This window comes from Microtus pennsylvanicus, chromosome 10 (genome assembly GCF_037038515.1).
Source record: "Microtus pennsylvanicus isolate mMicPen1 chromosome 10, mMicPen1.hap1, whole genome shotgun sequence".
Lineage (NCBI taxonomy): Eukaryota > Metazoa > Chordata > Mammalia > Rodentia > Cricetidae > Microtus > Microtus pennsylvanicus.
In genome coordinates this window covers 68,352,824-68,374,288 of record NC_134588.1, presented here as the reverse complement: position 1 = coordinate 68,374,288, position 21,465 = coordinate 68,352,824, and the positions used below count along the sequence as shown (strand labels likewise).

Sequence of the window (21,465 nt, the reverse complement as noted above, 5' to 3'; positions counted from 1 at the left end):
GAAGACAGCTCCAGCCTTAATCTTAGACCAAGTTGTCAAAAAAAAAAAAAAAACCTGGGGGGGGCAGGGCGGAGAGAGAGATTTTTGAAAAAAAATTATGCCAGGAAATTGGATATCAACATACAGAAGAATAAAAGATTCAAGTCTCTCAGCCTGCACAAAAATGAATTCAAAATGGATTAAAGACCTTAATCTAAAACCTGAAACACCAACACCGCTAAGGGACACATAGGGACAACACTTCAAGGTGTGTGCCTAGGCAAAGATCTCGTGAAAAGAATTCTAACACCACAGAGAGCAACTGCAAATCCTGGCCTGTGGGGTGACAGGAAACGAAAGGGCTTTCTCACAGCAAGTGAGGCTATGAACAGAATGAAGAGACAGGCTACAAAGGTGGCCAAAATGTTCACCAGATAAACCTCAGATGGGGGATAATGCCACATACTTCAGAATGTAAAGACCAAGATGACTCATCTTCCAGTAAATAAATAAGCCGGCAAATTAACCCAACGGTTTCCCAGAGGAAGAATATAATAGGTCCAATCAACACTGAAGTGTTCTACGTCCTTGATGGTCAGCCAATGCAAATTAAGATGCTTGTTGTATGAGGACACCACACATCAGCTGGAATGGCTGCCGTGAGGAAGACAAATGATAAACTCTAGGGAAGATGTGGGGAAAGAGGAGCCTTCACCCTTTGCTGGTGGGGATGTGTGTGTTGTTTTGTTTCTTGCCACTATAAAGTTTTTAGTATCAACACCAGCATAAAAAATACACACACACACACACACACACACACACACACACACACACACACACAGGACGCCTCAAAAACCAAAAGCAGAACTTCCAGCTATACCTTTGTGGGACCCAGAAGTCTCTCTATCCGCCCACAGCATTACTTGAACGGCCATGCTTACGGCTACACTATTCACATCAGCAGGGAAGTGGAACCAGGGAAATGTCTGTGCACTGACCAAAGGACAATGGAAATCCGATACACACGGACTCAATCACTATAAAGAAAAATGAAAATGTGACATTTGCATGAAAAGAGCTGGAACTGGAAATTGTCTTAAGATAAGTATCTTAGACCCCCCAGAAAAGTAAAATATCACGTTTCTCTCATACATGGATCCTGGACTTAATGTTTTGTTTTTGTGTTTTTGCTTGGGGATCTACAGGTCATGTAACTTGAGAGGTGACATTAAGAGAGAGAAAGGAAGTCTTAAAGCAGGGTTGGGGAGAGAAAAAATAGAGAACAACAGAATAAATATATGTGAAGAGGAAGAAGGAGGTGGGGGGCAGCATGAGGAGGAGAATGGATAAGGCCAGGGTGAGAGAGGAGGAGGAGAATAAACAAAATAGGAGATGCAGTGAAGATCTCATGGTGAACCCATTACCTTGTATAGTAATCTAAAAGGAAAAAATACCATAAAAAAAGCCAGCACTGAAATCCAACAGCCCCACACCATCGAAACCAAAGCTGACGAAGAGCGGCAAAGTTGGAGGACTTACACAGCCCAAGCTCAACACTAGTAAGACAAGTGTACACACTGAGGCAGAGCGTCAGTCAGGAAGAAAGTAGACCCACGGGCTCCACTGGGAGCTACAGCAACATTCTATGCCCTGGAAACTTCTGAGAGACCAAACAATATCACATGGGAAAAAAATGCATTTCTTCATCTTAAACGGCCCACGGGGCATATCTTTGAAAGCGAGGTGAATATGCACAACTCATTGTTGAAAAAGTGTCAACTTTATATAGTCAAGACAGAATGATAATCAATCAGTGAATAAGTAAACAGATCAATGAAGCCAAACAGAACTCAGAAATAGTCATTCACCTGTATCAAATGATTTCACACAGAAAGTTGAAATTATCAAAAATGTGGGGAAAGCTGCATAGTAATACCTTCATTATTCTGTACACGAAATAAAATTAAAATGAATCATTGAGGCCTGGAGGGATGGCTCAGCCGTTAAAGGCTAGGCTCACAACCAAAAATATAAAATGAATCATTGATCTAGATATAAAAGCTAGAGAGGCATTTAAACATACGGACATAATAACAAATATATGGATATAAAATGTTTTCAAAATAAGAGAGCTTATTTTTTAAACCATGAGGTAGACAAAAATTTTTACTCAAATGTAGAAATCATTAACAACCAAGTAAATAAAAACAAAAACGTGGTCGTCATCAAAATTATAATTTTTCTGTGCTTCAAAAAATAATAATAAGCGAATGAGCAGGACATGGGCTATGAATTTTTATAAAAATTTTATAAAATTTTTTCCTTAGCAAAAAATTAGTATTAAAATATATTTAAAAGTAAAACTTAAAAAAAGAGACTAGAAATCTAGCAAAAGAATGAGCAAAATATTTGAACAGACACCTAACACATACACAGACATGCACATTCACAGACACAACACGCACAAGTCAGAGCCTGGCAGCGCCGCCTGCCTGAAAAATACAAACCAAGCCCACAGAGGACCCAAGGCTAAAGCAAGAATAAACACATCAGACACCAAAGACAGACACTGGCAGAGTTACAGCTGGAATGGCTGTCCTACTCACTGCTCCATTGCTGTGACAAACACCATGGCCAAGGCAGCTTCCAGCTGAGTTGAGAAGGTTAGAGTCCCTGCTGGGGGAGCAGAGGCGTGGCAGTGGCAGAAGCAGACCAGAGCCCACATTTTGATCCACATGCGGCAGGCAGAGAGCACACTGGGAAGGGCACGAGTCCTTTGAAACCTCAAACCAACCCTGGCCAGTGACACACCCACTTCAGCAAAGCCACACCTCCTGATTCTCCCCAAATAACCACCGATTATGTCTGAGACTTAGGCTGGTGTTTTATTCAGACCGCCATATTCTGCATCCCGCTCTAGAGCGTTAAACAGTATTATTCTGGGAAGCTAGAAGTATCTTTTGTAGTAAACCATACAACGACTTAGGACCGGAAGTCTACTTCTAAGTATCGCCTAAAAGAAATAGACACATATCTACACAATGTCTCGTCTGATAAAGTTTGTAGCAGTTTGGCTTAATATTCCAGTTTTGGAAATAAGCATTCAGCATCACGACAATAAAATGTGGCAGATATTTAATCCACACACATAAGTATTCTATGTATAAAGCATAGTGTGTATCTAATATACCATGCATTTAAATACATAAATAAAAAAATTAATACTCTAGAAAAATAATGAGAGTTGGGACACAACTTAATGTAATTAGAACTAATATACGTGAGATGGAGGACTCTTACAGACATGGCTAGAATCCATATGTTACATGTATATGCAGTCACCATTGACCTCCAGCCCCAGACACAGGTAGGAGTCGTCTTAGGTGATGGGTGGGAGCTTTCACGGGGATGTACACAGAATTCTGTTTGGGTGATGACTGCTTATGTCAAAAGTCATTAAGCTCAGCACTTAAACATAACACTATGAATATGTAAATTCTGTTGCTTTTAAAGGGGCATTTGCAAAGCCGATGAGAGAATTGTATTTATTTGGGGAGGGTGGAACTGGGGAAACACTGTTGTTCCTTAAAACCTAATAAGCAAAGAACATTTCCCAAAAGCTGAGATGTCCTGATTTCTGATATTTGTTTCCATATATCATTGCTTGTTGCATTTTTGGGATCTCGAGAGAAAATTGTCAGTAATTAACCAGACTATAAAAGCAAAACATTCACCAAAATACTGTCCCTTTAATATACGATATTTTCTGCATGGCTTATTTTCATCTCTTAGCGGAGAGTTGTCGGCACAAGCTTTTAGCAGCAGGCTCAGCATTTGTGAATGGCATATGGTACAATCAAAACAAGGCAAAATGGATAAATAAATAGACACTTAAAATCCACGTGCACGCACACACAAAAGAGCATCCGGATGCTTGCATCCTCTTCAAATGTAAGCACCCAACTGTAAAGATATCAAACCTCTTGTCAATAAAGTTTTCTGAGAACATGGAACAAGATTCCCATCATGACCCGAGTTTGTGAAAGACTCGTGAATGTAAAAACGACCTTTGCTACTAAGTAGTCCGTCAGCTGCTGTTCTCCAAGGGCGGAATTTAACATGATGCTCTGTGGGATGGATCGGAGCTGTCTGACAATATCACATTACCATAAACATCTTTTATTCACTGAAAACTGAAACCATCTAGGATCATTTAATCATCTTAACTATAAAGTAAATGGCCCAAATCAAGTATATGGATTTGCTTTGTGAATGGCAATCTTGGTGGACGTGGGAAGGGAGGCTGAGAGGGAGACCAATAGTTGATAGGGTGGATAGAGCTGACTGAGTCTGTTGACAAGCCTTTTATGCACGGCTGTGCTCCTCCCAAGCAAGCAGGACCTGTCTACAGTGGACGGCAGCCGCAGTTCCAGCCCGGTCCTTTCACTACCATCTTATGATAGCCTGGTCTGTCTTCCCAAGTTCTTCCCAAGTCTGCTGGTGAAGGCCTGTGCTGTGCTGGGCAGTCAGAATCCTTAGTGACCACACTTTAAAATCCCACTTCATCCAAAGTCAGGGCGGTAAGCAAAAATTACCGCCTACTACATGTTCCCCTAGCACATGTCCTGGTGGTTCCTGGTCTCTGGTAGGTAGATAGTACAGAGTTGGCATCCTAGCTGGAATATTGGCTTTTAGTGCCAGGCTGGGAATGCTTAGGCATCACACCCTGTAGACTGGAAAGCTAGGCTCTCAGCCTCTCTAGAAACAGACAGGTGTCAGTCAGACCTTCCTGTGTAAGTCAAGCTAAAGGCTCCCTTCTATAATACATAAACATGCTATTAGTTGTATTCCGCATGTTCCTCTATAAACCCTGCCCAATTAACGTCATGAGGCTTACTGCAGCTGTGTACCTGTTAGCCATAGGGGGATATTTGGTTGAGGTGAGGTGAGGCTCGGTTCAGACAAGTCAGTTGGAGGCTGTGCTTGTGCCGTATAGCAAGGCGTGTTGCCGTCTTAGAATGGCTTATGCACAACCCTATCCTAAAGCTCTTATACTCCAAAACCAAATTCTGATGCAGCAACCACAGAGTCAAAGAAAGTGGGTGGATGATGCCCGGATATAGAACAGGCTGCGCCAGATGGAGGAGGCTATATAAGAGAGGAATGAGAAAATTCTGCATCTCCAGGTAGACAGGAAACAGCGCAGAGACTAGTTAGCTGCGAGTGACCCTGACTTTGCTTCTCTCGGCTGCTCCAGCACAGCTGGACACCAAGACTTGAGTTGGGTGTTAGTGGAAATACAGAAAGAGTTAAGGAAAGTCAGGCTGAAGTCAGAGGTGGCAGGGCACTTCAGAACAGCTCCATGCCCACCACGACGCTACAGATCACAGAGCTGCTCTGGGCATTTATCAAAAGACCCATGAAGGCAGAGGCCTAATTATCACTGCTGCCTACAATACTGCCTGGCACCTAGGGTGGGTACTTGTCAGATAGCTGAATGGCAAGCACTTGGGGTGGGAGAGGTGGAAGAATGGGAGGTACCTGAGTTGGCGGGACTGAAATGGTGCCTTCTATGGCATGGAAAGTCATCCCAAACTCTCATGTGTCTCAGTGAGTTTGGGGATGCCACCAAAGACATGATCAGGTCTCAGAGGGGGGCAGAAATAGTGACTCCCATGCTGGAGATGAGGCTTCAGGGATCATGTCCCCAAAACAGAGAAACAGATTCACAGGGGCCACACCAGGCAGCCAGAGGGCCCTGCCTTCCTACTGGCATAAGCCTACCTCAGCCTCCTCCTGTACCCAGCTGCCGTCTTGGCAAGAAGAAATAGAGAACAGAACTCTCAAAATGGAAACAGCATGTTCAGGTCCTTAGAGACAGACGCAAGCAACAGTGGCTGTATCTACCTGTGGCTGCAATAAGCAGGGATGGAGTTCAAAATCGAGAGACAAGCTGGGCGGTGGTAGCACACGTCTTTGATCCCAGCACTCGGGAGGCAGAGGCAGGCAGATCTTTGTGAGTTCGAGGCCAACCTGGTCTACAAGAGCTAGTTCCAGGATAGGCATCAAAGGTACAGAGAAACCCTGACTCAGAATACAAAAAAAAAAAAAAGAGGCAAATCTGCATGCCTAACTTCTACCCAAACTCCTACGAAGTACAACAAAATGTCACAGTCGCTAATATGCTTTCCGCGCAAACATGACACCCTGAATTTGGATCCCCGGCACCCACACTCAAAGCTGAGCCCAACGTTCTGCACACCTGCAACCCCAGCACTGATGCCTGCTTCCTGTTTGGAGAGGAAGAACCAAAGTCTTCTTAACAATGCCCACGTGGATATGCTGTCTCAGATCTAAGATAGCACCTGCAGGGTGATGGTTGTGGGCTCAGTGCGTTGTCAACGGTGCCAGAACACTCCAAACAAGAGGTGACTGTCACAGTCTCTGATACACCCCATTTCCCGCTCACTGTCAGACATCTGAGTAACACCTGTGCCTTATTCTAATCTAGTTAATCCCCATCCTAACAGGCTCCTTGTACCAGTTCTCATTTGCAATTTCAGGAGTTAAGGGGAATGCCTTGCTTCGCTTTGGCAGTAGGTAACTGCAGTACCCGGCAGGAATGTAGTTAGATCACGAAGCTTGCTTGGCCCTTTTGAAATACAGATTTGTCCTCATCTTTCGCAGCAGCTTATTATGAAAACATCCATAATGAAACATAAGCTAAAGTATGAGAATAAATAGTTAGTGCTCCCCCGCCCCGGGAGGGAAGTCTGTGGTGTTTCCTGTTTTGTGAGCTAGCCCACTAATTTGCAGTGTTCTAACACTGACCACAGACCTCCTTCCAGCTGTGAAGAGCTGGAGCAGCTCACTGCTTCTGCTTCCCTTTGGTGCTCCTTCTCAGTGAGTTGGGTGGCAGCATTATTGGTATTAACTGCTCTGAGACACTGTTTTCATACTTGGAACAATCAAAACATTGCTTAAGGAAAGCGGAGATGATGTAGAACATAGGTGGATATAATAATGGGGAGGGCAAAAGGACACGCGTGACTGGGAAGCACGAAGGAGGCTATTGGGGGAGTTTGATGGGCACCAGGGGGTAACGGAACAAAGAGAAGAGAGGGAAAAGAACCAACAAAAGAGAGAGAGAGAGAGAGAGAGAGAGAGAGAGAGAGAGAGAGAGAGAGAGAGAATTTAGAAGCGCCATCGGAAAACTCAATTATGCATATGCTAATTGAAAATTTTTAATTAAAGTAGAATAAAAACAGCAAATAAAGAAGTTAATGGAAAGATAATAATTATAAAAAATTAGTGCCCATTGAGAGTAAAGCAGGCTGGCTGCTTTTTTTCTTTTGATAAAATGTACTGCCGGGCGGTGGTGGCGCACGCCTTTAATCTCAGCACTCGGGAGGCAGAGGCAGGCGGATCTCTGTGAATTCGAGGCCAGCCTGATCTACAAGAGCTAGTTCCAGGACAGGAACCAAAAGCTACAGAGAAACCCTGTCTTGAAAAACCAAAAAAAAAAAAAAAATAGATAAGATGTACTATCTTGTTCTTGTTGGTTCCTTGATAAAGCTGTGTTTTCCTCTTAGTATTTGATTGATTTTAAAAGGCTAAGATTATTAGTATGCTGAAGGTAGTAGGAGAGAAATTTCATGATCTTAAGGCAGTCACGGAAGCTTGGGGTGACATCAACTATCTCTTGATGGTCCATAAAGATGGAGCACTTCCTGCAGCATTCAGTGAATGTGCTGATCCACACGACGGCCATGCATTGCTTTACTGCAGAACTGCCACTTGGGGAAGCCAGCAGCAGCCTAGAACCCACCCTTCTAACACAGGCGCTGTGCATTTGATAGAACTGACATCTTCAACTGTATGCCTCATAGCCAGGACATGCGCCAAGGCAAACTTCATTTCTACTTTGCTTTTAAATTGTCTGTGTGGATGAGGACAGGTCTGCACGCATGTTCATGTGTGTGGAAGCTAGAGAACAACCTCAGGTCTTCCTTTTCTTTTATTAATGTATTGTTTGTGTGGGTATGTGTAACCACATGTGTGTGTGTGCCCACATGTGCATGCCACGGTATGCGTGTGGAGGTCACTTCCCTCTTCCTACCATTTGTGCCCTAGGATCCCCAGTCATCACGCTGGGTGTGAAGCACCTTTACCTACTGAATCTCAGTGGCCCCATCTTATTTTTTGAGGACTGGAGTTGAGCAAGCAGGCTAGCCTGGCTGGACATGGTTCGTCTTTCTCCACGTTATCAATGTTGGGATTGCAATCATTTGCCATGGTACCTGCAGTTTTATCTGATTCTCTTTGAACTCACACATCCCTTCCAGAAATGAGTGGGGAGGCTCATGAGTAAACAACTGGGGGAGTAAATAACTCCCAAAGAGCAAGACGTTCCTGAAGCTGTAAGATTCCCAGGGGCCTTCCCGAGATGCCAGGAGCAGTGAAAAATGGCTACCCTATGGGGCACAGGAAAGAGGAAACTTTCCCACTACCCGCAAGTCACACAACGAACCCTGAGGGAGCAGCTGTCATGAGTTGTCACCCGTGTTGGGGTGGACCCTTTGAGGATACAGGGGCGTGTGAATCAGGCCTGCTTTTCTGACTACTGCCTTGTAAGTAAACATGTTAGTTTGCCACATCAGCCTCCGGTGGAATCGTTGCTCTGCTCTGCTCTGGACACCCCATCTGGGGTGCATAGACACTGCTGACTTCTCCCCAGAAAGTCACTCAGCAGTATCGAGAGTGACCTCGGATCCTCGAGCTGACCAGGTAAGCACTTACTGATTAATCACTTACTGATGTCTCTCCAGTCTTGTTATCCCTTGTAAAAAAATTGTTTGGACATTTTAATTATTTATTATTTTTATGTAGGGGGCGGTTGCTCACCTATATGTTTGTGTACCACATGAAGAGCGCACTCACAGAGACCAGAGTGGAGCCTTGGTCTGGAACTACAGATGGCTGTGAGCCACTGTGTGGGTGCTGGGAATTGAACTGTGGTCCTCTGAGAGAGCAGCCAGGTGCTCTTGACTGCTGAGCCATTGCCCCAGCGCCCTCTCTCCTTTGTTAGCTATAAGTCCTGGGTATTTTGTCTTTCCAGCAGAAAGCGTGCTTCTGGAATGCTGTGTAAAAAGAAAGTACTGCCTACAGCAGGTCATAAGGGTGGGCCATTTTAGAGAACACTTACATCAAGGATCTACAGTCCCCTCAAGATGAAATTCTTCAAAATGACATTATTCTTACAGTTAATGAAAGAATTACTATCATCCTAATACTTAATAAAACCAATATTTCAACCAACTGTACTCTGACTTTTGAAGTTGTGTTGTAGATTTGAACACATTAAATTTTTAATTCCAATAGTCCCTGAAGCTGGTAAAAACTTCTTCAAACCCCCTTCCTTTGACTTCACCGATGGCCCTGCTTTTCTGTCCGCGGCCTGGGAGTCTGCACCCAATCTACGTGCACATGAGAGTCAAATTGTGCAATGCCGGGGACTTGCTGAGGTGATCTGAGAAAGGTGAGGCATGGGAAGTAGACGGGACAGAACAACACAGATCAGCTCTGAGTGTTGTAGCTGGAGGCTGTGTGTTTGCTGATGTGCTGGAGAGTTCCAACGATACAGTTTTATAGCTTAGAGATGATCATAAATATAGAACATGATCCTTCTCAAGGTGTTTTTCTGAAGATAAGAGGATTTCTCTTGTTCGACTTTAAACGAGCCCCTCCCACCACCTCATGAGCTGAAGAAAAATGACCCTTTCCTTTCCACCTGGGAACAGGCTGAGAGCTTTGCAGGGCAGAAATTAATACCAGGCTCCAAGCTCTTACTCTGATAGATAGAAACAACTAAATCTCCTGCATCTTAAACTATTAAAATATATAATGTGCATGGAAGAGCGTGCTCATACGCGGCCTGATTTTATGAAGTCGGGTGGCAAATAACAAGCGAGGTGAGCCCTGCTCCCATCGTGGGGCTCAGTGAGAGCCACGGCTCCAGCTTATACCCTCCTAACCTCAGAAAGCCAACATAGATCAGACTTGAAGTCATGGCTAGGCTCAGCAGTTAAAGGAATGAGGATGAGTCTTCCCCCCAAAATGAAAACACTGACTACTCAACTTTAAGATTCGCGAATACCTTGAGACAAACTCACTCTACAGCAGTGTTTGTCTTCTCCCCAGAACAGGAGTCTTAGAAACCCCGTTACTCCAGGAGTCAGAAGGGTCGCTCCTCTGAGACTGACTCTGCCTCATCTCCTCACAGAGAGAGAGTCTTTGGGATGGTGGGAAGGAATCAGATAGATTGACCAGACAGATGACCAAGAATGAGCATTATGGTCCTGTCGCCTAGTGCCCCACCCTCAGGACAGCGGCAGCATTTCCAAGTGCATGCTGAAGGGTGTCTGAGGCAGTCAACGCCCTGCCAAGGTCCAGGAAAGGGAACTGGAACAGAGCAAAAGCATCGCTTGCCACCACGAGCCCAAGAAAAAGTTCCAGAATCCTCCACGTTATGCTCTGAGAAACATTTAGATACCAAGACAGTTTTTTTCTGGGAAGGAAACCTCTAAAGTCTTCAGACTTGAGCTTCCAATGAGATCATGACACAGGCAGCAAGCAGAGGGACTACACAGACCAGTAAGAAAAACGGAAAGACAAGCGTTATTTTCTTCTCTGAACAAACATGCGTGTTTATCCTAAAGTGCAGCAAGATGATGAAGGGAAAGAAATATTCCTAAGCACTAGGTGTCACACACAGAGACCATTCGCTTAACATGGGGGCTTCCTGAGACTGTTTCCTGATGCTCTCGGTTCACAGTAGACAGTACCTCGTGGGTAGGTTCTTTGGAAGGTTAGTAATTCTGAATTATTGGAATTTATTTGTGCGATATAATAATGGATACAAATATGTAACTATAGGATGGTGAAATGTTTTGCAATTTTATTATTTTCCTTACTTTGGGCAATTTTTCCTTAAGACAAACATGAAGATCTTCAGGGGGACTATTAGGAGGCCTCATATGGGACCAAGAGGTTTCTAGTTACCTGGGACAGCAGAGCCAGTTCATGGTGACACGTGACCGCATTCCTGTTGGCTTCCATAAAGTATCTCTGTGTGCGCCTCCGCTCCCTTTCCAGTTTCTTCTCCAGGGCCAGCTGGGATGTGGATAAGTTGTCCAAATACTTCATCATAACATCTGAGATCATGGAGCTAACTTCTACAATGTCTGGACGGGCTTCTGCATCAGGAGTGAGGCAGCTGAGGGGAGACAAGGTGAGTGTAACAAAGGTCACTGCTGGGATGGCATGGGGGAGGGGAGGTCAGTACAACCAAGTGGCCATCGTAGTATCTACACCCAAGAGCCGGGACAGGACAAGCATCAGACACAGCTCAGAGTCCAGCATTCCCCAAAAGATATCTGAGGCCCAGGGGAAGGGGGGCAGATTCAGGGTTTTGCACCTGGGCTCATAGCTCAGGACTGTCAGCTGGCCATGAATCTCCCAGGGCTCAAGAAGAATGAAGGAAGTGGTCCTCTGCTCCTGCAGGTTTGATGGACTTTTGCAATTACAGCCAGACAAACAGGGCCTCTCTGAGGCAAGTAAAAGAAGGAAAGTTTCTGGGAGGTCACAACTTTTGGACCATGTTCTGTCAACATTAACACAGTAAGATTAGTCTGCATCTTACAAAGCACAGCAAACACAAAATACAGGCCAATGATTAGAAGTGTGAGGTAGATTTTTACAGTGTCAAAAGTAGAATTCCACCGTTCAGGAGCCTGATTCAGGAAGACCACGAGTTTGAGGCTAACCTGGGTTATAGTACCGTAAAAAGGAAAAAAAATGTAATTTTTTAATTATTTTTATTTTTTTAAGATTATCACTTATTTGGGCATACAAAAGAACCGCTCACAAACTGAGAGGCTGAGCTAAAATGAAAAGAAGATGTGTAGAAACTGATGAACTATAAAGCTGGGCGCATTTTGGCCTTTTCTTGCGATTGACTATTAGCATTGCTTTTGAGGCCGACAGAGCTGTTTGTACTCATTGTGTTTGATTATTTTCATTTACTGGGTCTTGTTGACATGGGTCTTAAACTAATATGCTGGGTTTTGCTTCTGACAACAGAATTTCAGGGACACGGGGATGATGTAAGTTGGGATAGGCTGCTATAGGCAGTCTTTATTGGAATATGTCTAAACAGCCCTCTCAAATTTTCTTAAGAAATTTTGCTTAAGTAACTTGACACATTTGGTGCTAATGTTTCTGCGGTTTCGAGGCAGGGACTATCATCAGGCACACTGCTGGGAGCAAGGTTCCCATTTCATCTACAGACTGCCAGAAGGCCATTCACACAGCATGGAGTCAACACCAAGATCACTGCACGGTTGGCATTTCTGTTTATCAACTATTGCATGATGGGATTTTAACCCTCCAATTCATTGCTACACTGGAAACTCGTTGAGAGGAAAAGGGTGTGTCCCATTCACGAGGATCTCAGCATTTAAGATGGAATCTGTCTCCCAAGAAGTGCTCGGTAAATGAGAAAATGAATCAGTAAGTGAGCGAACATGGTTTAACACCTAAAGAGTTAACCCATTCTTAACCAAGATGTCTGGACACAGGCTTATGGACCTCCAGACACACACTAGCAGAGGTTCCCAGGCAGCTCCATTGCTTGCATGGGTATTTAAGGTATATTTTTCAGAGACACATGTATGATTTCCCTAATCAAAGAAGCATAAAATCACGTTCTGTGGAAAAAGAGTATTTGGAATAGTGCTCTCATTCACCAACTCTGTGCCCCGGTCAGAGACGAGATGGAAACAACCGCAGCGATGGTGTCCGGCTACCTTCAGTTCATGTTTTATGAAACAGAATTGAGGCGGGATCATTGTGATGATTCCCTTTGTCCTCGCAGCTCACGGCTGACTTAGCTCTCTAAGCATCGTGTCTGCTTGGACAAAAAGCAGCAGGCAACTCATGCAGTTAGCCAGGGAGCAAAACTCCCACCCTTGCAATAGTTAGTGCATCAAAGGAAATATCCCTCTTCGGAAAAGAAAAGGGAATGGAAGAGAGACAGGAAAAGAAGCCACCGGCACCGCCACCTCCACAGCTCTGCTGTACGCTGGCAGGTAAAAATAGCGGTGCTGTTAGCAGGCAAATCAACAAGAGAGAGTCCATTGATGCTCCAGACTTCGGGGTTGCTAAATTATTTTCCCAATTTTAAAGACTGCTAGGAAGGGAACATTTGATAACAAAATGTGCGAATACACCATGTAAACAGGAGAGGGAAAGACTCGGCATGTTAGAACTGCAGATACTGTGGGCTGTGCCTGACGAGAATGTGTCAAAAGAAAACCGGAGTGCTAGGAAACCCAGAGATGAGGTAAACATGACTGTGGAAAACACAGAGTAAAACTAGGGTGCTGGGAAACTCAAAAGTAAGGCAAACGTGAATGGGAATAACACAGAGTTTAAGAATGAAGAATGTTGCTATAGCCTGTAATGGCAGCAGCCAGGGGACTGAGGCAGGAGGATAAGGAGCCCCAGGCCAGCCTATAGAGCAGGACCCTACCTCGGAAAAAATAAATAAATAGATGACTAAATTATTATTGAGCATGGTGGTTATTCTGTATGCCAAGGGTCTGTCTAGTTGCTGACCGACAGCTGCCTCTGAACATAATCATTTGCTGAGTCACCGATGGATCTTACAAACGCTGCTTTAATCTGACCTTGCACCAATATTTTGAAGAAAATGAGAGGCTAAGAAAATGGGAAATCTGAAATTGTTCTCGAGTTCTACTGGAACTTAGTTTTTCAACACTAAAAGTTCAAAGCAAATTTAATATACAATTGCATGTTAAATATAAATGGCATTTAACTCACGATAGATTATGGCCTCAAGTGTAGAAAAGACAAATCTTTCTTAATGTCAGTGCAGTCAATTAGGAATCTTGAAGAATTTTAAATGAAAATACTGTCTCTTACAGCATATACCCTGCAGTCTTATAGTTAGCAACAAAGTTAAATTACCAGGCCTAACTTATTGTCATTGCTTAGTATTTTAAGTTATAAACACTTGCAAAAACATTTCATCTGGTGGCTGTCGGAACGGATCCATGGATAAAGCACTTTGCCAACGAAAGAATTTTCATCCCAAGAACCCATATAAAAGCCAAGCAGGTGTGGTAGCCAGCTCTTAGGAGCCGGAGAAAAGGGAATCTCCAGGACAAGTTGGCCAGATAGACTATCTAATTTGTGAGCTCCGGCTCAATTGAGAGACTTAGCCTCACAGTAGAGAATGATCATAAAAGATATCCAGCATCAACACTGTCCTCCAGACACATGTGCGCATGCACACATGCACGCAGATACATGTGAACATATATACAAACACACACACATATACATATGTACGCAGGCACACCACAATACCACACACACATACACAAGCAAAACTACAGCAACAAAGCACTCTGGAGTCCCTGTTAAGAACCATTCATCCCTTCCAACATTATGACGGCAGTGAACTCAGCACCTACCATGAAGCCTGCTCCTGCAGCCCCCTATGAAGCCTCTTCCAGGCAGACATTGCTCATCTCAGGGTGTACTTCCTGATGGTGACCTGCCCTTACCTTGCCGCTGACATTTACCCTTCCCCCGGTCCTGCTTCCATGTCTCAAGGTTGTAACTAAATCAATCCAACTCCTCAAATCTCCAAACTGTGTCCACTTCCCCAGCTAATGGGGACCTTAGCGTTATGCCCGCAATGTGCACCCCACAGCGCGAGCAACACTTCCCCCACATTCTCTACCTCTCCATCCAACATCACCCTGTATATAATGGAATCTCATTTCTCTCCCTCTTCCCTTTGTCTGTTCCTCAGGAGCCACCAACGTGAGCTTTCCTAGAAGACAGGCTGTCTGCCACTCTGCGTGTCACCGTTAGTGACAATCCCTGTTGCAACAAATGATGAACCAGACATAGAAATTGCTTGACCAGCTTCTTCGGTACCCAGGGCTCTGCCTGAACAGGACAGTCTATAGAAGTCGATGCGCATAAGATTAGGTCAGTGTTTGGTAAACATGGAGAAAGTCAAGAAATAATTCTACAAAGAGATGAGGCATTAACTGGCATAGAGCAATAGGCTTGTAAGTGTAAGCAGAGGGCCGGGGGGATGGGCACTGGAGCACGCCTACTGAAATTCACGGGAGATGGTCATATATGTGGGACAGACATGAAGCCAGAGTGTCAGAGTCTTAGAAAGGGATTTGGTTCGGATTGATGGAGCAGAGAACAAATGTTGGTCCCATCGAAGTACCAAGATGGCCTTGACATTGACATCAGTTGTCAGCCATAACTTTTCAGGGCCACGTTGACTGAGGGTCTGGTCTGTGCCGGCACTGCTCTGCATGCTAAACACGCTGGAACCAAGGTTAGAAAGTGTCTGCTCTCCAGTTTCCTTAGTGAAGGCGAGACAATAAACAAATAAGTATATGTGCTTATTGTGATATTTCAGGGGCATAAGTTACTTTTTAGGCTGTTGCTATCACCAAATATTAGTACCCAAAGCAACTTAAGAAACGAATGGAGGGATTATTTTGGCTCCTAATTTAGGGCAGGGTATTGTCCACTGCTGCAGAAGCACAAGACGGACGAGAGTGGCTTCCAGTCCAGTTCCTAGCGAGTGTTTGTTTTCCTTCCCGAAACCTCAAAACCTGAGCACTTGGGCACTGCCCTTCCCTCTCTGGTGTTCCTGAGAGTGGCCCACTAGCTCCACTTACAGGACCCGGCAGCTTCTTCAGCCCACAGCTCCAAACCCCTCCATATCTGTTCCACAAACCAGTTGCAAAGATCTTCAAAATGAAGTGCTCAGATTTCTTCCTTCACCAGTACCATTCTCAGTCCCGGCTCTGGGCATCAGTTCTTCGCCTGGGCGCAACAATCAAACTGCCTGACAATGGCAACTCAAGGAAATAGGGTTTGTTTTGGCTCAACACTCAGGAGAAGAAATAGTCCGTCATGATGGGAACAGTGATGGCCGGAGTGCGATGCTACCATCTACACGGTGTGCAAGGAGAGAATCTGTTGTACTCGGTTCACTTTCTCTCCTTTTCTTCAGTCTGGGGCCGCATCTCATACAGCGATACTGCCCACATTTGGGCGGAGCCCCTCATCATTTCAACTCTTCCTCAGATATACCCAACAGTACGTCCCTCAGGTGATCCCAAATCCACTCAAATGGACAACAAAGGTTAACAGTCGCAGAGTTACCCAGGCTGTGGTTTTGAAAGGGAGCTGGAGAGCGCCGAGGTAGCGGGATGCTCAGAGGAGAGCGCCGAGGTAGCGGGGTGCTCAGAGTAGGTTTCTTGATCTGAGATGTCTCTGAGTCAGTGCATGGGAAGTGAGGGCAAGAGCCATGCATGCGTCTGAGAGGAGAGGGTTTCAGAAATAAGGATCAGTAGGGGAAAGGTCATGAAGGGAGTAGCTGGAACCAGGAGAGCAGTAAGCAGGATCTGCTCGACTGTGAGGTGATCAAGGATAGTCCCCCTACAGTCAGAAGGACTAGACACAACTCTTGGGGGAAAACCTAAAGATCTCATTTTTGAGATCTTAGTATAAAATACAGCATTACTAACTTTCAAAAGTACCTAGAGTTTTATCGTTGATAGCCCTTACATGTTACTCTTTTTAATATTTGTGCATATTTTATGTTTCAGAAAAATAGATTTTCATACTATTTGTTTTACTTAATTTTACATTATACATATTTTTCATATCAAAAAACATCTTATAGATAGGCCTTATCTATAGACCTAATAGTTGTAGATCTCATTCAAGGTCCCCTTGGATGTCCCAATGGTTTCCAAAGAGTTACTATTACTAGTAACACTCAAACACCTCACTCGATCTGGATTACCAAGGCCCTTTCCTAAGCATTTACCCATAGGTACTGAATATATAAAGGCATAAGGATTTTCTGGTGGCTGCTATATGTTGTAAGTCTTGAGATTATTTACCTGCTAATGGTATCTGTCACTTTTTCAGAGTAGATGCCTTCTGGCACTGGCTCGTACACTGCCTCCACTATCTGCAAGACAAACAGAAAACAGCAACAGCATCAAAGAACCATGCTATCTGTGAGCAGTCATTCATTGCTACAACGTGGATTGCTAATACATTAATATAATTTGACACATCAATTTTAATTGGGAATGCAAATATCCCAACAAATGAAAATCAATGCCAATTAGTCAGTTCTAGAATACAGAATCTTATTCTCCAAGCTGACTAAACCTTAGACTCGTGACAAAGCAATACACGGGATAATATAATATGGTGGCATGTAGGCCTACGGTAGGGCCTGGGGATGTAGCTCAACAGTAGAGCGCTTTCTTAGCATGTGTTAGGTCCTGGGTTCCAACTCCACCACCACAAAGAAAACAGTAATCGCAAATTTATTTTCATAATTTTATATGACAAATAGGAGTGCGTGTGTAGTGTGATAGCTATTTAGATGAGAGAGAAGAGACTGGCTTGTGTAGGAAACCAAATAATGCTTGCTTCTGCCTGACGGCTGCGTAAGTCACAAGGGTTTTGTGAAGAACAGGGTGTGGCTGTTAGCTTTAGGGGGCCCGTCTGTTCCCCGGGGCCTACTTTAGTAGCCAAGGAGAGCATGTTGGTGCTGCAGAAGGGAGGACTCAGAGTCGCCATCTGATAAAGGATGCAGCCTGCAGCCCAGACGTCAGCCTTCTCTCCGTATGGCTCACTCTTCAGGACCTCTGGGCTGAAATACATAAAGAATGTTAATGCACACAGGAAGGGAAATAAAGTAGCACTGGAAGAAATCCAATTTTCAACAATTTTGATAGTGTGGATGTAAAAAAAAACCACACAAATTAACAGACATTAAAATGACTCCTAATGACTTTGCTCTATACCCATTCTTCTCTCAACCCTTCTCAGAGAAGCATCTCCTTGTAGTAGATAGCAATTAACACAAAGACTCTCAATTTGCAGAGAGTAAGAGACTGTGGGGTACTTGGCCCAAAATGAGAAATACATATTATATCCCCCTCCACAAACACAAGGATCTTCACAGAAGACAGGCCAGAAAGACTGTAGGAACCAGAGGCAGCGCATCCACTGAAATTCCACAGAAAGAGTCGTTTCCAGACTCAACAGAGCAGAGAAGGCAGATGCACTTACGAACTTATGCCAACTGTGACAACATACACAAGACCTATGCAAACGACAGCCCGACAAAATCCCAGCACAGAAGGGGGAAAGTGGATGCAAAAATCCCACCACTGTCTGGGGACGTCCTGGCATTTGATAGATGCTGGGAGAGACGGAGTCAGTTTCCTCTAACGATACTCCACCTGTTAGGTCTAGGAGAGAGTGACCTTCGATTGCTAAGCCACCCAGCTCTCTGTATTCTGTTATGGCAGTCCTAACAAATATGAGTTCGGAAAAAAAAAGAAAGAAGAAAGGAAAGAAAGGAAGGAAGAAAGAAGAAAGGAAAGAAAGAACGAAAAAACGAAAGAAAGGAAAAAAGAAATAAAAGAAAAGAAAAGAAAAGAAAAGAAAAGAAAAGAAAAGAAGGCTACTCAAGTATTTTTCATCTCCAACAAGAAACCAGCCTTTGGGAAATATGGCTGAAGTGATACTTAATCACTACTTGCAGATATGTCAAGTGGCAAATAAGTGTGTGGTTACTGTTTAGACAATAACTATAAAATAATTCATTGTCTTGTGAATTGAATAACTATAAATCAATTTTATTTATTGCAAAATTGAATAACCTTTGATTTCCTCACAAGGGATGAGCTCATCCATACTAGGGAAATCAAAGAGTTGAAGCCAGCAATGCTTTTGTAGAACATCACATACACAAGCATGCACATGCATATACACACATGCATTCACACACATACATACACCCCTCCCATACACAATCACTAGCTCCTAATTTGAATGGACTTTTCTTTTCTGAAGGAAGAAATGAGTGCGGAGCTGCAATGACACAACTTTGTGAAACCATGTCTTAGTTCGAGTCTGCACTCCCCTGGCCCCCAGGGCCCAGTGGATAATGGAGCCTGAGACCCCCTATGACTGCTATCCCACTGTGCAGCAGTCTGCTTGACTCCAGCCTTTAAGAGAACAGTGTAAGAACCGACCTCACCTCCCACTCATCCCCCACAAAAACGGCTTTTCCAGCCTAAACGAATGCAAATGTTAATCTCAAGTACTACTTCCATCCGTGCTGCTGACTCTAAGTGATGCACATGTGTTGCGGTAATGATGCTGTGAAATCAGGGGACAGAGGGAAGCACCCTGCAGATGTAGCTTGGGTTGGCAACCCTGAGTGCTTCGGGTCATCTGGGGTCAGCTGGAGCCAGTGAAAACTCTGTAAAACTCTGCTAAAGATTTTTGTCAATTATCCTTTCTTCTGTCTCTATGTAATGTTTCCTATACTGTCTAACAGAAAAGAAAACAAAGCCCTTTGTCAGGAACAGATGGAAGACACAGGGAGAGAGGTGGAGAATTCTAATTTGGGCTCACTCTTGGTCAAACTAATCCAAGAGGAAGTCTGTGCTGTTGTTCCCTAAAGACTTAACCAATGCACAGAGCATATTATATATGACATTTAACAAAAAATAAAAGATCTTTGGAAAAACCAAAAACATCTTCAATTAAGTGTGCAAAAACTGTATTCATTGTACTTTATACACAATAAAAATGTTCACGCAAACCCAAGGGTAGTGTAGAGTTGGACACATGTGGAGGAGTTCCATGTATCTCTATGAAATATTCTAGAAAACAAATAAGCATAACTCATATCCAGCTGCCTCTGAAGGAGGCTGGGATAACATTCTCAGAACCACAAATACACCACACTCACACACACACACACAAAACATGCCACACACACACACCACTCCACATACATACTAACACATACACAAACACACCATATCACACACAAAACATACACACAAGCACACCCCATCCCACTCCATACACACCACACCACATATACACACCACACACACACACACACACACAACATCTGCCTTTAAAGTGTGATTTCACAGAGGACTAAAGGCAAAGGGAGAGAAAAATGAGAAGCAGTTTGATCTAATTGAGAAATAAAGACAAACTGTTTCAATTTTAATTTTTCATGAGTGTTCCCTTACTGATAAACAATTAAGCTGCTAATTGCAAGTAATTCTTATTTACTCGCTAAACAAGGAAAATAAATGTTGGACCTCGGTGAATTTCAGAGCATACTAGAACAAAACATTATAATAGTTTTCAAATAATTTACTTTCTTCTCAATGGAACTAAGTGAACAAAATGAGAAAACCCATGCTGACAACCTGAGGTGTAGGAGGTGAACTCTTCCAGAGCTGTGACATTCAGCAGCTAGAGTTTCACTGTGGTCACTACAAACACACACACACACATACACACACTTTGATGGACGGCACAGAGAAGAGAAAAGATGATGTGCAGATGCTTGACACATCCAAGGTTTTAGAAGCACTAAGATGAAAACCAGGCAGAAATATATGTAAAAACGACACTTGAGTTACTTAAGCTGTTTTCCATGGACGTGCGAAGTAACCATTCCGCCACAGCTGTACAACTGCCCTGGAACAGAACAGGTTAATCACGCATTCCTAAAGCCTGCTTAGCTGCAGCAGGGGACCTTATGGAGTAGAGATAGTCTGCCCTGCAATGGGTTATAATCGGAGGCGACAGCGGGAACTCTGTTTAGAGTCACGGAGGTGCAGATGGCACAGGAATATCAAGCCAGCTGAGGCCAGAAACGCAAAGTACAGCAGTAATGGTCACACAGCGTCAATGCCCTGCTTCTTGTTTCTGTCCTCAACAGAAAGAATCAGAGCTCACTTCAGGACTGGCTGGCTCTAGGGCTAAGGCTGAAAACCTATCAGGTTATTCAAACTAAAAGAAGCAAATAAAACTATCTCATAATGAAAGGAGTATGTCACAGGGATACAGAGGCAGAATATGGGGCAGTAGGAGAAAGACAATAAACGCAGTAGCTTGCTAGTCAGGTTGGCTGCCCTTAACAACATGCCACAGACTACAGGAAATGACAATTATTTCTTTTTCGAAGCTCTGAAGGCTTAGAAGTCCATGAGGATTGTGCCGGCCAATTTAAGTTCCCAATAAGGGCCCTATTCCTTTCTTGAAGACAGCCCTTCCTCACTGTGTCCTCTTATGGTGCTGAGAAATGGAAGCAATCTCTCTGGAGTCTGTTTGAATAAAGGTGCTAATCTCACCATGTGGCAGTTTTGAATGTAACTGATCCCCATAATCTCATAGGGAGCGACACTATTAGGAGGTGTGGCTTTGTTGAAGTGGGTATAGCCTTGTTGGAGGAAGTGGGGTGATTCCCACCTAAGTATCCAGCTATTCCCTACCACCTGGCACTCTGCA

At 43.9% G+C, this 21,465-nt stretch overlaps 1 protein-coding gene across 2 annotated transcripts in view; it reads right to left on the bottom strand.

Annotated features, from left to right (window-relative positions):
• Positions 1 to 21,465, bottom strand: part of Nek10 (NIMA related kinase 10) — a 178,869-nt gene that overhangs the window by 44,470 nt on the left and 112,934 nt on the right. For both annotated transcript variants that reach the window (XM_075988619.1, XM_075988621.1), the window contains 3 exons: positions 17,653 to 17,782; positions 17,016 to 17,086; positions 11,041 to 11,254 (listed from right to left, as the gene is read on the bottom strand). In XM_075988619.1, coding sequence (XP_075844734.1) covers positions 11,041 to 11,254; positions 17,016 to 17,086; positions 17,653 to 17,782 — 415 coding nt within the window. The remainder of the gene's footprint in view (positions 1 to 11,040; positions 11,255 to 17,015; positions 17,087 to 17,652; positions 17,783 to 21,465) is intronic.